Consider the following 15,668-nt stretch of genomic DNA (forward strand, 5'->3'; position numbering starts at 1 on the left):
AAAAACATTCCTGAAGAAATAATGATGAGTCATTGGTTTAATGTATATTGAGCTCTCTTCCCATGAAAGTGATATGCTGGAATTGTGATGGTAAAAATTTATTTTGCACTGTGATGATTCAATCTGAAAGAGTGTTGGTGCAGGGTTTTTTTTGTTGTTGCCAGCGTCAATAGATGTTTATTGTTCAGACACCATGCTAACAAAAGGTCAAGAGCATTCTATAGATCCTAAAGGCTTAAGAAACTAGTATGGATAAAAGTGTTGGGGTTTTTTTTGTCTTTGTAAAAGTGTGACTTTGAAATTTATTGTAATGATTCTTACAGTGAAAGTCAGAGTTTACTCTTTGAATGAAGAACTGCAGCCAGCTCGGCGAGAAACTGTCCTAACTTTCGTGGTATGTTATAATTGATTTTAATATCGACATTCTATAGATCATGAAAACAATATACACAGTTTGTTAGTAAATCAATATTGCAGTGGATGTTTAATAAAACTATTAGATAGCTGCTTTTGCTGCTAACCAGACATCTTTTAAAAGATCTAAAAATGACTTTCCATGGTTGGGTAGAGCTTTCCAAGTTCCAGCTCACAAGTTGCTACAGAATGGGAAAAATATGAATTACCTTTTATATCTAGGGAAAGGATTTGTGAGGGAATTTTAATCATATATGGTTTACATGTTGTTATTTATTTCATTTAAGGTATAAAAACAAAGTGGTTCCTTTACTGTATTTTTTAGCCTTAATGATAAAGTTGTTATTGCAGTTACTTTCTAGCAATGTTAAGCACTGTGTAGTAACTGCTTTTAATTATTGGAACCTCAGTAAAATGTTTTATCAGAATTTCAGGGTCTGAATTGTTTCTAAAAATGTTTGGTTTGGTGCTGTGAAATGGGCAAAACTCTTAGGAAAAAAAAATATTTTTGTTGCCAGGCTATGACTAAAATCATTAAATAAAGATTTTCCTTTTAATAAGAATGATCTGTAACTTCTGATTCTTTTCTGTTATGATTTAAAGGATCCTGATGGAGTAAAAGTGGATATTACAGAAGAAGATGATTTTACTGGAATAGTTTCTTTTCCTGACTTCAAGATTCCTTCTAATCCTAAGTAGATTTATTTAGTGCTTTTTGTGAATAATTAAGATAACACTACCTTTTCTTAAAGGCTGTCAGAGTGTCTTTTGCTGGTACACAGAATATGCATAACTTATTTGAAACTTTGAGATTTCTAGCATTTGGCATAATGTGCAACCACAGTACAGATAAGGAACTTATGATCAGGTGTTCTCCTTTCAGTTGACTTCCAAACCAACATTTGTGTCCTAGAGCCAAACAGGAAGCTTACTGCCTGTATTTTCAAATATATGGAATGTTCTCACAATAATGAGAGAAAGTGAGGAGATGTAGTAAGTGATAAAACTGAAATTAGAGAACAGTTAGTGATGGGTTTGTCATACTCAACTGAAGGAGGAAAACTAAAAAAATAAAGAAACCTTTCTTCTGTAGAGATGGAAACAGTGTGAAAGATGTATTTATTTCAAGGAATGAAAACTTCTGTATTCATACAAATCACCAGCATTTTTCCAGTAATGGCAGCATACAAAATAAATGTGTCTTCAGTTCTCCTTTTAGCCTTGAGAGGGTGCTGAAGATTCACTGGCGTGGCAGAAGGACACTAGCAGGCATTTAAAAATGCTTTTTGACTGATATGCTTTCCATTAGGAAATTGAACAATAGTTCGATTCGTGTAAGAATTAATTTTGTATCCCTATTGAACCTGAGTGTCTTTTAACAGTAAACTTACATAATTTTAATTGTAGTGCCATAAAGCCAAAAGATTGTAGGAACTGGCTTTCTATAAATTATGTGATTTGCAGTCATGTCTCAGTGCTCCAGTCAAAGAGAAGGACCCTGATGGAAGTCTGCATGAGTCCTTAGGAGCATTGTCTTGACTAATACATATTACAAATATATTTTCAGTGTAGATAGGTGTACCTGCTCTCTCAGTCAAGATCTGATTGCTTGTAGGTTAACATAGTCTTCACTCAGGATGACCTTTCTGGTAGATTCAGTCACTGTAAACCAGTTGTTTTAGGCCAGAGTACAAAGTTTTGTTAGTAGAGCTTTGTTGGTTTGCTTTACATCATTTGAGATGGTAGTGCACTAGGGGACTCACTTTCTTTGTAAGCACAAGATACTGCATGTGAAAAATAGAACTTTGTCTATGCAAGAGGTTAACTAACATGCTTAAAATATCCTTTTTTATAGTAGAGCTATGTCAAGTTACTGTACGTTCTTTGATCCAGCTTGAACTCTAAATGTTTCTTTATCACAAACTTGTTTGCTTTTTTTTGTAGAATTTCTAAATTGTTTATAAATGTGCTAACTGCATCGAGTTAACTGGCTGGTATTTAACCAAATGATTGGCAATTGCTCATATCTTGGGGCCTGGGAAGAAGAATGTACTTTTCATTTACATTGAATGAGTGTTACTGTGTTAAAAAAACTGGCAAAGATGAAATGGGTGTAGTATGTAAATTAAAGCAAGCTGGATCAATTTTCTTTGAGTGGTAAGACAGTGATATAGACATTTAGCGAAGCTCTGCACATGTAAGTTGTATGGGTTTAAATAAAGCAATTTGAAATGAAACAAATGCCTTTTGAGTGCTTCTAGTGGCAGAGAAAAATCATCCAAATTATGTTAAATAGTGTAGGTGATGCACAGTAACCCTGCTGACTGCATTGAAACAGACTTGGAACCCCAAATGAGCATTTGTTTCATCTCAGGGGTGACAGCAGGCAGGTGAAAGATTATAGCAAATAACTTTTTAAGGATCCCAGTTACATTTGCAGTCTTCAGAATGAGTTTATGCTTGGAACCGTTAAACAAAAAATTCTGATGTTAGGCACAATATAAATAATGACATATTCTTTTCAAATTTATATCAACCCTTTAAAATAATTCTCAGACCATTTAATTTAAAATAACAAGCTAGCAGAATCTTCTAAAAATAGACATGAACGTGTATGAAAACTTGGTGCAGACTTTTTGTCTCTATTAACATGAAATATTGTTAAGTAGCTTAATTTTCGATCTTCAAAAGTAATATTGTGATTGTCGACCTTTTGTAGGTATGGAATTTGGAAGATTGAAGCCAAGTACAAGAAGAATTTCATAACCTCAGCTGTTGCAAAATTTGAAGTTAAGGAATATGGTAATGTGTGCACACAATATAGGATAGTTATGCTACGGAAATGTAGTTAATATACGCAGAAATGCCTGAGCTAGCACGTGGCCTTTTGGTACAACCATGAGATGCAGTGTAGTGCCATGTGGCAATGTCGGTTCAAGTTAATTAGTTATATCGGTATTAGACTGTATTAATACAACTTGCCTCTAAATAGAGTTGTTATTCTGTATGCTTGGTCATCTTGACACGGCCGCACTGTTGGAAAATCTGGAGCAGGGTTGACTGCAGATAGCTCAGCTGGTCAGCTTTATGACTTGTGCTTCGCTGTGGACAAACTGACAGTTTTATTTTGGGGCTGTGATATGTAATTCCAGTCACTTGCAACTGACATGATGCTTTGAAGCATATACAGTGGCATCTTTCTGAGTAGCTGCAGCTTAACATTTTAAAATATATCTAAATTGCTTTATTTTCTACTCAATTTTTAGCAATGCCAAGCTTTTCTGTCATCATAGAGCCAGAAAATAACTTCATTAGCTCTGAGAAATTTGAGAACTTCAGGATTACTGTGAGAGCTAGGTAAGAAGATTTGGATTTGATTTCTAGCTGTGTGCATCTTCTTCTTTTACCTCAAGAGCAATTCTCCTGTGTCCAGTTTTCCTCTTTTACTTTGTCAAGAAGCCCTATCATCGCAATCCTTTCTGCTTTGTAAGAGAACTAAGTGAACCTTTTCTTTTTAAATTCTTACCAAGATGATTTTTTTTTTTAAACAGAAGTGTTTGAAGCTACGTAGAATTTCGCTTTCTGTTCCTTGCCTAGGAAATGACTCCCCTTTGGAAATGAGTGCTTTGCTGTAGCCATTAGAATGGCCATGTTAAAAGTGTTTCTATTGTTCTTTTGTTCCCAGCTATTTTTATAATAAAAAGATTCCAAGTGGTGATGTTTTTGTTCGTTTTGGAATAATTGAAGAAACTGGGAAAAAAATGATGCCTCGTGCTATGCATGTAACTAAGGTAAGAAAAAACAAGCCCAATTTCTTTAGGCTTTGTATACTCAGTTCAGAATTGATCCAATTCCACTGAAGTTTTCCCATCAAGTTCAATGACAATGCATTCGAGCTTGTAGTTTGCATTGACAGCAATTGATTTTTACTCGCATAAGCAAAAGAAATCAAACACAGGATAAATGTCATAACACTGAATCATGGTAGTAGACAGACAGTTCGAAATTAGATTGATGTATTATGGGGGGGGTCTGTTCTCCACCAGTTCTCTTTCTCTCATTTAACCTGGCCTCTTTGGTTTAGTCATTGAAGAATGATAAAAGGCATTATCTTTCCTGAATTAGCAAAGATACATCTGTGTTGTTTCTATCTCTTGTTGGGCCTGTATGCAGAACGTGCAACGTATGGCATTGGTTGATTAATTATCAATAGTTCTAGGGAACAACGAATTCTTCTTTATTACAACATCTCTGCCTTTGGGTTCCTCTGAAAATAGATATCAAACAGAAACACATTTAAGATAGAATTTACTTACAGTATATTTATAGATTATTTCTAAATTATTGACTGTAAATTAATTATTTTTATTTCATTTCCAGATTGTAAATGGAGTTGCTGAAATCAATTTTAACAGTAAAAAAGCAGTTAGTTTTATAGGGTTTCAAAGTCTAGAAGAGCTGGATGGGTCACGCTTATATATTGTAGCATCAGTGCTGGAGTCTATGGGTAAGTTGCCTTTTAGCTGATTTTTTGAACATGCATGCACATGTAAACAAAACTGGAAAAACAAAACTATATAGGTAACGTTCTTAGTATCAGACTTCCTTTAGTATTCAGAAATCCTTTTTCCAAAAGCTTATAGGGAAGAAGAGCCCATTCATCAGTGTTAAAATTTTTAAGGGTTAAACTTATTTGCTCTTTGTTTTCACGCTGTTAAGAGTTGAATCTTTAGGTGCAAAGACTTCACTATAGCAAAGAGATTATTATTGTATTTATATTATATTACATATAAGTATGTTAATTCTTATTATATAATATATTATATATATTATATATAGTATATATAAAGCATATAAATATTATATATAATTTATCTTTATGTTATCATTATATTAATATTTTCAACTTGCCCTCTGAAGGTAAGTGGAGAAAATACAGGCCCTAGGATGTAATTCTTAAAGGGTCATAATATTTCATTAGGTGGCCTTAGTGGTGAAGCAGAGTTTGATGAAGTCAAGTATGCTGTATCTCCTTACAAACTGAACTTGATTGCCACTCCTCTCTTTGTGAAGCCTGGACTTCCATTCTTCATTAAGGTTAGCTAACATAAGCAATATCGTTGCATGTTATAACATATAACCTATAATGCAGAAGATTTGTTTTTCTTTGCATATGTTACCAAAGGTCTGTCTGCCTACCCTTAACATGCTTTTAATTTGACCTATTTTTTCATTTGCTATTGTTGAAGAAGTTTAGCAGCTAGAGGAAATGTTACTAACAGTGGTATCCTTTATCATATTTTTGCTTGAAAAATGCTGTCATTCACATAAGAAATTTTCTGTATTCCAATGAACAGGTGCAGGTGAAAGATACAGTAGATCACTTTGTTGGAAACCTCCCCATAACTGTCACTGCAAAATCATTTAGCGAGCAAATGGATGAGACTGAGCTGATACCTGAGGGTTCAGAGTCTGGGAGAACAAAAACAAGTGTGAATGATGGAACTGCTTTATTTGTTGTTAATATCCCATCTGATAACAAAATATTAGAGTTTCAAGTGAGTTAAATTCTCCCATTAATTTATTTCTTAAATGGTTTAATTGTGTAATTGTGTAATTTGTAATTTTTGGGAAGATTTTGCACTCAAAAATTTGTAGTTTCTAAACTTAGAGATTGATCAAAGTTATGAAATATAAGTGCTATAATGAAACATTACTTGTATATTAAATTGTTCTAAAACTATTTTTTTGCTGAGAATAAGAAAAAAGCAAATTAAGTGTATATCCTGATTTGTCACATTATTTCTTAATATTTTTAAATACAAAGTCTAAATGAATCGTGTAAGAATGAAATCTCTGAAAGTGCTTTTCTCACTATGTAGAGAGGTATATTATTGACCTTGTCTGCTCTATTTATTTATGTTCAATTTCTATACTAACATTTTAATTTGATTTGATGTTATAGATCTTTCTATTAAAGAAAACATGAAAGCCTTGAGCTGGCTTTTATTTTATTAATCCCTCTGAATAATATATTACAGAACATTTTTAATATTGTGCTAATTTGTTTTTGAAATATAATTTTGTACTTAAACTGTTCAGAAGTCAGGACACCCAGTTTTTGTTTCCTCTTTAACTACAAAACTTTTCCTGGTATTCATATCTATTTAGGTTAGAACTGCAGATCCAAATCTTTCAGATGAAAACCAAGCAACTAAAACCTATGAAGCAAAAACTTATTCATCATTAAGTCAGAGTTATCTGTATATTGACTGGGCTTCAAACCACAAAATACTGCAAGTAGGCGATTTCATAAATATTAATATATACCCACGTAGTCACTATATTCATAAAATACATCGCTACAGCTATTTGGTAAGTAACAGATGTTTCCATATGAAATATTGTATCGTGATTTAATAAATGGTCTAGGATGAAGAACCTCTACAATCAAAAGCTGTCCTCAGCATTAAATACATGCAGTTCAGACAACTATTGAGATTTTGTATACTGCTTTTGTCATATAAAATGATGACATGAGTAATTACTTAAAAAGCAGGGAAAAAAAGAGAGTGAGAGAGAAATCAGTCTTTATGTGAAAATATTCATCAGCCCTGTATTAATTAATTGTTACCAGTGCTTCTTTTTAGGGGATGAAGGAGAGAGTCCCCTTCCCTTGAACTAGACACACTAATCCCAGATGCATTTTTGTGGGTACTGAATTATATCTAAACACAAAATAGTTATTGCATGTAAGAAATACATTCAGTATAAAATTTAGCTTTTTTATTCTTCATCTTTCTGTCATAGATCATGTCAAAAGGGAAGATAGTAAGCTTTGGAACTCAAGAGAGAATTAAGGATTTGGAATATGAGCATCTAAGTTTTCAGATAACCCAAGAAATGGTTCCTTCAGCCCGTCTTATTGTTTACTATATTGTCATGGGAGAAGAAACTGCAGAGTTAGTAGCTGATTCAGTTTGGCTGAATGTGGAACAGAAATGTGGGAATAGTCTTGATGTGAGTAGTAAAATACACCCTAAAACTTGTAGGTGTACACTCATTTTATGATGAGATTTTTACTTGGAATTACTCAAGTTCTTTAACATTTCCGCACACATTAAGGTATCCACCTTCAGATGCATTTGTTTTGGAACAGGGTGCTTTTAAAATGACCAATATTTGTTTTCAATTTATAGATTAAGCTGCTGTCGAGCAAACAGATACTGAAGCCAGGAGAAGTTGCATCACTTAACATGAAAACACAATTCAGTTCCTTTGTTGCTTTGTCATCTATTGACAAAGCAGTGTATGGAGTCACAGGAAGAGGAAAGAGAGCTATGGAAAAGGTTAAGTAGTAGCCACAAAAGAAAAATAAATTGCTATTTGTGTCATGTTCATATTCAAATTGCTATTATGGTTCATGCATTCAATAAGCCTGAAAATAGGAAAAAGAGCAATTCAGTTCAGAGTAAAAATTGCTGTTTTAAATCTGACAGTTAAGAAACAATAAAAAGAATTCATTTGCGATGTTTTGTTTTCCAGTAAAAGTAAGTTGTGGTTTTGAAGCCAGATCTGAGCTGTCTCACCAGAACCATTCAGACTTGGCCAATATTAGGCTACTGTATTAGAGAGCTCCTTGTTCAAAGAAGCATGGTGCTTATTAGTACATCCTATAATCTTTTCAGGTTATATTTTTAAGGCATACTGGTAGAAAGGTATGGCAAAAGCTGTTATGTTCAGTGGGTTATAGAGGTTTTCAGTCTTTGCAGAATTTAACATAAATGTGTGTAGGTGTGTAAAGTATGAATATCATCTGTCACTGAAAGGTTTTCACTCTTGTGATAAAATGTTGCAGTTCTCAATAATTCTGATCAGATACAATATATATAGGAGAAAAATAGGAAAGTCCAACCTTGTATCGTTTGAATCTGTTTTATAGCACTATTCAATGCTAGATAAAGATACCTGAGTTAGTTTTAAACAAGCTAGTTTGAGTATTAGATGTGTTATAGCCACATGAGTGAAGCATTTCTGCCTGATTCAACAACATGACTTGTTAGCTCAGCTTTGTGCCACAGTGTCTGTGTTGGTTCTGGTGCTTGAGTTAGCTGAAGTATCACTAAATGGTACATTTTGGTGTGTTTGTGAAGACATCTTCTAGACAAAAATGGCCTTTTTGCAAAGCTGTAATTCTCTCATTCATCATATAATGTCATCCACATTTTTAATTAGCTGGTGATGTACTTTTTCCTCAGATAATGCTACATTTAGAAAAGAGTGACCTTGGATGTGGTGCTGGAGGAGGACGGAACAACGTTGATGTATTTCGAATGGCTGGGCTTACATTTTTAACTAATGCAAATGCTGATGATTCAAATGAAGCAGGTATATTATATACTTTTTAAACATGAAATTGTGGATTTTCTTTTCTGAAGTGTTCTGTTGTGGCTCACAGCTATGGTATTGGAACCTAATAAAATTATTAGAGAACACATATACTAAGAAATATGATTTTGAGGGAGGAAAACATCCTGGCTTGTGGATCAGTTATTGTAATTGAAATGAGCATAGTTTTTTTATAATTAAAATAGCAAATGAAAAATAACTTCCATATAGAATTGATTTTATACAATTATTTTAAAGTTATGCTATTACAAAAATATTACTGCTTTTGTATTTTTTTTTAACAGATGAAACTTGCAATGAAATTTTGAGAACCAAACGGTCTGATTTCAAGGAACGGATACTTCAGGAAGGTGCTTAAGACTTCTATTTAAATATATAATTATGAAAAAAGATCATGTTCCTTAGAAATCAAGATTCTAGGCGTTTACTTACTACTTCTAATTATTACTGCATTCAGTTAATGTAGGGGATAGAGAGTGTTTGACAAATATGGACAAATAAATATTGACAAATATGGAAGATGACATTGTAGAGGACCTCATCTATAAAAGCCTCTTAGCCATATGCTTAGTTTGAAGTTGCTGAGGTTTAAGCATATGCTTAAAATTTAGCATAATTTTAAATTCTTTTCTTCTTCTGAAGAGGCACAGCCCAAAAACTTAATACTACCATGTGGCAGTCTTTCCCAGTAACAGCCTGCCAGGGACCAAGCCTGTTAGAAGAACTTTTGTCTTTTAAGTCTTGAAGTGTAATAAAGCTCCTTTTTCTCTTATCTGTTTTATGTTTTTAATTCAGAATAGTGATTTAGACAGTTAAGGATGTGTCACCAGTATTTTAAAATTGGCAAGTTTATGTTTATCCTCAAATCTATGCCTTCATTGAAAGTCTGCAAGTTTTAAAAATAATTTCAGTATAACCAGTTAAAATTCATTTTAAAGTAAAAACTTCATCTCAAGGAAGGGATTAGGTGATTTATTTTTTATTATTTCAGCATCCAAATATAAACATCCAGAAATTCGAAAATGTTGTATGGCTGGAGTAAAAGCATATCCAGTCAGTGAGACTTGCAGTGATAGAGCTCGACGAATTCGGAGTAGTGAAAAGTGCATTTCGGCATTCAGAGATTGCTGTGAATTTGCAAACAAACTGCGGGAGGCAGAGCCTAATAAGCTCCTGATATTGGCAAGAATGCGTAAGTGCCAGAGTTTTAACTCTTGGGTGGACATGTGATGAAATACCTTGTGTAGAATATGAAAAGACGCAGTGTTGACAGCTTTATTAATCTGTTAACCCCTCTGTATTATGTCAGAGTTATTCCAGAAGGAATTTTGCCAGTCTCCAAAGATCTTGGCTGAATACCCCTGAGTGGGGTAGGAGAGCAATTCTTTATTTTGTTAGGGGTGCACTGGAGAGCTATATTTCATCCATACTTAAAACAAGCAGATATACAATAAGGAAGCATCACTGTCTATGAAGGCAATGCTAAACTTCAATACTGTGCAGAGGCTAAACTTGAATCCTGTTCCCAGGCCCAAAACAGCCAAATGGGTTTCTCAGGATCACTGGGAGCACAAAATTTCTCATCTCCCATTCTCTCCCTATAATTACTAGTTCACAAGTTATGTGAATACTCATCCATTAGCCAGACAGCATATGTAAATGGCTGAGATTGGAATGATCTTTTTTGTTGATTTTTGTTGAGGGTATTTAGCTACTTTTTTCTTTAATTAGGAATAACCTAAGGCAAATGGGCAGGATATAGTATCACAAAAAGAAAGGATGATGATTTTGAAGCCTTTGGCAGAAGGCTTTTGGCAGGTTTTTTACTTGCTTTTTTTATCTTAAGATTTTGAGGCTGTATTGGAATTGGATGAAGCAGACATACGAAGTTATTTCCCTGAAAGCTGGTTATGGGAAGTTCATCAAGTTTCTCCAAGGTACTGCTTTCTCAATCAGTTACTAACATTTGACTAAATCATCAGTTTTTTAGAAAGCAAATGCTAAAATTGAGGTAACCTGGGTAACCTTAATTGTACCCCTTGTGACATGCGCTAAAATGCAGTCTCGTACAGGTACGCTCTTTATGCCATGTTGTCCTGTATGCAGGAAAAGCTGTCTGGTGCTTCTAAGTCACTTTTCCTTTCACTTTTGACCTTGCTAAACACCAGCTTCTGTAAAGTCAGCCAAAAACAAAGTTATGCAAACAAAAATCCAGAGGTTCTGTTCTCTAAATATGCTATGTCATCGCTTGTCTCGTCTGAGTCTGTCTTAGATACGGGAGTTGCTCTGGGCACGTACTGTCTTTCTCTTGATTGGTTGTTGGTGTTAACAAATGACTATTGATAATGTATAAATGTGCTAACTGTAAAAGAAAAAAAACACTTCTAAACACAGGTCAAAGACTCTGTCTATCACTCTGCCTGATTCACTGACTACCTGGGAAGTACAAGGTGTTGGCATATCTGATAAAGGTAGGTACTGTAAACAAATCAGGTTGTAGACAAAGAATTAGGGAGCTTTTCTGTTTGGATTTTGCAGATATTCCCTTTTCCTTTGCCATGTATGTTCTAAAATATATTTTTTTGATTTTTTTGGTTGTTAATCAGGAAAAGAAAACATCAGAATATATTTTTATGGAAGGGAAATTACTTTACTTGTTATGAATGTAAGAATGGCTGTACTGGGCAAAACAAAAGTCTGTCTAGCCTGGTATTTTGTCTTTGATAGTGGCCCATAATAGATGACTAGAAGGAGGAGAAGAATAGCACAAATACTCAGTGACTCTTCCCTAGCACTACTTTACAGCGTCTTACTATCAATAGCTTAGGGACTTGAGGAACGGAAGAAACAATTTCTGATAGATATGGTAGTCCAAACAGAAGAGTTGCTTCTAGGTTTAGGAAGGAGCAGAAGCCCAATGGACCGGCATGTCTGCAAGTACGTTAGAAGAGTGGCAGATAGCAACTTGGAACAGAATGCAAGAGCCTGGTCGCTTTTGAAAAAGCCAAACAATTTCAAAGTACCTTTTGAAAACTGATAAGCCATCAATAAAGGCAGCAAGGATATGAAGAGTTTTTCAAACTTGTTTATCGGAAGAGTGGATAAGATAGTGTGCTTTTATGTTTTTCATTTTCTTAGGTATATGTGTTGCAGAGCCCCTGGAAGTGCATGTTTTAAAAGATATCTTCTTGAGCATTTATGTTCCTTATTCTGTGGTGCGAGGAGAACAAATTGAGTTAAAAGGATCAGTTTATAACTATGGAGATTCTGTAATTAAGGTAATTTGTGGTATTAGCGAGTTCTGTAGAAATAGTAACGTAATTAACTGAAAAGGTATTTTCTCTGTGAGCATTCAGTATAAATGGATCAGATTTTCAGATATTTCAGCCAGCTTTAGTCTACCTACCTATGTAACAATGAAGAGCAATCATTAAAACTTTCACCTCCAGCCATGCTGCTGATTACAATGCTGTTATGCTCTTGCCTAGCAACTTTGAACCTGATGCAATAGTAGTAGTGAAAAGGTAAGATACAATTTTTCTATTCCAAATGTTAGGACAGCATGTCAAATAAATGATGGGATTTTGGGAATGACCTGCTCCAGAACTAGTAGATTACATTATCTATGGATTTAATAAGAAAGCAGTATTTCTAGGGAAATGCATTCAAACAGAAGGGTGAAAAATAATTATTGAAATTTTTCAAAGAAAAGCATGCAAAGGTGTCTATATGACGACTAGTACAGTGGTTCCTTGGTTTTGCTAGTGAACATTTGTTAGTGTGTCTCTAGTGCCAGTAATAGTAATTCCAAAGTTAGTAACACTGGCCCACTGTAAACAGAAAAAAAGTATTACAGTAATAGAATGTTCATTATAATAGTTCAATGGATTCAATATTTCTCTGGTGTGGTACATGTCATGGAAGTGAACATTTTTAATCTTTCAATATTTCAGGTCTGTGTTAAAATAGCAGCTGGAGATGGAATCTGTTCTTTTGGAGATACTGCAACTACTGGAGTGATGATACGCAATTGTAATTTTAAGTATCTACATGGTGGTTCATCATTACCAGTTACATTCAGAATACTTCCTTTGGAATTAGGTCTTCATACTATCAACTTTACACTGCTGAGCGCCCGGAGTAGTGAAACTGTAGTTAAAACATTACGTGTAATGGTAAGGAGAAAAAATCAAAATGTTTAGAATGTTTTTGAATTTCATATTGATTCAGTCACAAGAAGTACAAAATATATGAAATCAAAATATAAATATTGCTATATCTTAATATTATCAGATTCCCAGATATCACATAATATCATTGACTTCGTTAGGAGATATGCAGTGAAAAAATGCATGATTGGATATTTAAGTGCTTATATTTTTAACCCTTGCATATAAGAATTTTCAGAATTTTTTATATATATATATATACACTTAATAAGCAAATAAAATACTGTATTCTAAGTTACTCTGAGTTTCCAACTGCTTAAACTTACTTCATGGAAAGATGTATTTTTTATAATTTTATATTTTTTGTAACTTTATATTTTTGTAAATTTATATTTTCCTAAGTTTTATATAAATCTTTTGTTAAATTTTATTTTAAGATTTTGGGAGCTATAGTACTAGCTAAATGTACATAGAATAGAAGCAGAAGAGTAAAATAAAAGTCAACCATAGAAAAAGATGTATATGGCTAAGATACTATAAACTGTTGTTTCAGCTAATATGTTTGATTAAACGAAAGTGTTTCCATTTTCTGCTTACTTCTTCCTTTTTAATGATTTTAGCCAGAAGGCATTAAGAGAGAAGTTCATGCCGGTTTTACTTTGGATCCACAAGGTGTTTATGGTATGAGAACTGATTATACGTGTACCTCATCTGCTTTGTTTATGTTTTCATTTTGTTGCTTCATGCAGTTATGACAATCAACTTTTCAGTAATAACAAAAAGCAGCAGTTCTCCTTCCTGACATGTCCTTTCATATGTCCTTTCCATGGATTTCTTGTCCTTTCATAGACTAACAAATCCATGTCAAAATAGCTAGTCTTTCAAAAATAGTTCAATTCAATTCTTAAAGGAACCTTTGTATGTATCTTTTAATATGGTACGAAGATGTAGTTTTCTCAGTGAGCCTGAAAACCAATTAGCCAGTCAATTTTAAATAGAATATGTTCTCATTTAACCAGAGACAAATCTGAAACCACAAACTCTAGGTCAAGATCATATATTCTCTTAACAACAACAACAACAACAACAACAACAACAACAAAGATAGATTAATAAGTGTTTGGATCTGATTTTTTTCAATAGTTGATATTGTTTGCATGTATATTTGGACATATTTCTGTATTTCAGTTGTGATCTTTAAATCTGGCTATTACATCTGAATCCTGTATTGATTTAGATCATGCCATATGCTGTATGTGCATTTTCCATTATAGGTTTAATCAAGAGACGACAAGAATTTCGATACAAAATCCCACTAAATCTGGTGCCTAAAACAAAAATTGATAGAAGTGTCAGTGTAAAAGGTAAATTGAATTGAAACTTTTAGCCTACTGCATATTTACTCTTTCTATACTTGTTCTTTTGCTCCTATTTCTTATTCCTTTGATTAAATTTGTCTGAATTTATTCCTAGGTTCTCCTTCTGTTGAGGTAAGACTCTAGAGATGACTTTTTCTTTAGAAGTTTAAATAACTAAATCTGAAGTTATTGTTCTTAAATATCAGTCTGATTCTGCCCTTGGATTCACTTTGAGTCACCCATTTAAATCTTTTTTTTTTTCCTTTCTTTCCACAGGGCATCTTATGGGTGAAGTGTTTGCCACAGTCCTCAGTCCTAGTGGTCTCGGTTTTCTTGCTAACCTGCCAAAGGGCAGTGCAGAGGCAGAGCTTATGAGTATTGCCCCAGTATTTTATGTGTTTCACTACCTGGAACAATCAAATAACTGGCATTTACTGGGTCCTAAAACCTTAGCTTCAAGAACTGAAATGAGGAGGAAGATGAAAGAAGGTAGAAAAATATATCTTCTTCTCTTGTTAAAGAGTTGTAGAGATGCATAGACTTTGCTGATAGAGGAAGATAATATATCTGAGTGAGCAAATATGATTTTAATATTAATCTTTTTTCATAACCACTAAGTCTGCCTAATATATTCCTTAGGAATTGTAAGCATCTTGTCATTCAGAAATTCTGACTTCTCATATAGCATGTGGAAGAACGGGCAAGCTAGCACATGGTGAGTTTAAAAGATCTTTTTATTAGAATGGATTGAAAAAACTTGATTCAGTTCTTTGCTTTCTTCTCATAACTGATTTTTAAAGGGTGATACTTTATAGTAAGCATGACAGGTGGGCTTGATGGTAGGTTTAAATGGTGCTTACAACTTTGAATAGCATCTTTTGATTCCTTGGTTTCACTTGCCAAATCCTTTATATGGGTCCACAGTACACACAGTTACTACCAAGTTGCACCAATGGTTAGGAGCAGACGTACCTGAGATGATCTCTAGGATTTTGCTCAGTTCTGAAACCTCTTCTTCTGGCTTGGAATTGTACAAAAGGACTATGTAGACCTTGGTTCCCTACAGAAGTCAGAAACCTGAGGAAAGGTCACACCCTGCATTTGAAGAATGAAAGCAAAGAGTAGGGATGTGGGCAGGGGGAAAAAGGTGATAGCCCTTGTTCACACAAATATGATATTTAGGAAATATCAAATAGGGAGGGGCTAATATTGTTTGTATAAAACAGAACTTGCCATTGCAAATGAGTAAAAATACCTAGTCGCTGTCTTGCTGTTCACAATGGCCAGTGCAACTGACTCATAAAAGGAAGGAATGAGA

General features: G+C 33.9%; 1 protein-coding gene across 1 annotated transcript in view; it reads left to right on the forward strand.

The window, feature by feature from the left end:
- The window catches only part of C5 (complement C5), a 28,868-nt gene that overhangs the window by 2,172 nt on the left and 11,028 nt on the right, over positions 1–15,668 (forward strand). The window contains exons 4-25 of the mRNA XM_067308820.1: positions 324–394; positions 1,018–1,109; positions 3,134–3,216; positions 3,681–3,771; positions 4,100–4,205; positions 4,795–4,921; positions 5,396–5,511; positions 5,772–5,972; positions 6,586–6,789; positions 7,225–7,434; positions 7,614–7,763; positions 8,673–8,802; positions 9,108–9,173; positions 9,815–10,015; positions 10,670–10,760; positions 11,218–11,294; positions 11,962–12,101; positions 12,777–12,998; positions 13,613–13,673; positions 14,267–14,356; positions 14,627–14,839; positions 14,990–15,065. Coding sequence (XP_067164921.1) covers positions 324–394; positions 1,018–1,109; positions 3,134–3,216; positions 3,681–3,771; positions 4,100–4,205; positions 4,795–4,921; positions 5,396–5,511; positions 5,772–5,972; positions 6,586–6,789; positions 7,225–7,434; positions 7,614–7,763; positions 8,673–8,802; positions 9,108–9,173; positions 9,815–10,015; positions 10,670–10,760; positions 11,218–11,294; positions 11,962–12,101; positions 12,777–12,998; positions 13,613–13,673; positions 14,267–14,356; positions 14,627–14,839; positions 14,990–15,065 — 2,818 coding nt within the window. The remainder of the gene's footprint in view (positions 1–323; positions 395–1,017; positions 1,110–3,133; positions 3,217–3,680; positions 3,772–4,099; positions 4,206–4,794; positions 4,922–5,395; positions 5,512–5,771; positions 5,973–6,585; positions 6,790–7,224; positions 7,435–7,613; positions 7,764–8,672; positions 8,803–9,107; positions 9,174–9,814; positions 10,016–10,669; positions 10,761–11,217; positions 11,295–11,961; positions 12,102–12,776; positions 12,999–13,612; positions 13,674–14,266; positions 14,357–14,626; positions 14,840–14,989; positions 15,066–15,668) is intronic.

Source organism: Apteryx mantelli, chromosome 21 (assembly GCF_036417845.1).
Source record: "Apteryx mantelli isolate bAptMan1 chromosome 21, bAptMan1.hap1, whole genome shotgun sequence".
Lineage (NCBI taxonomy): Eukaryota > Metazoa > Chordata > Aves > Apterygiformes > Apterygidae > Apteryx > Apteryx mantelli.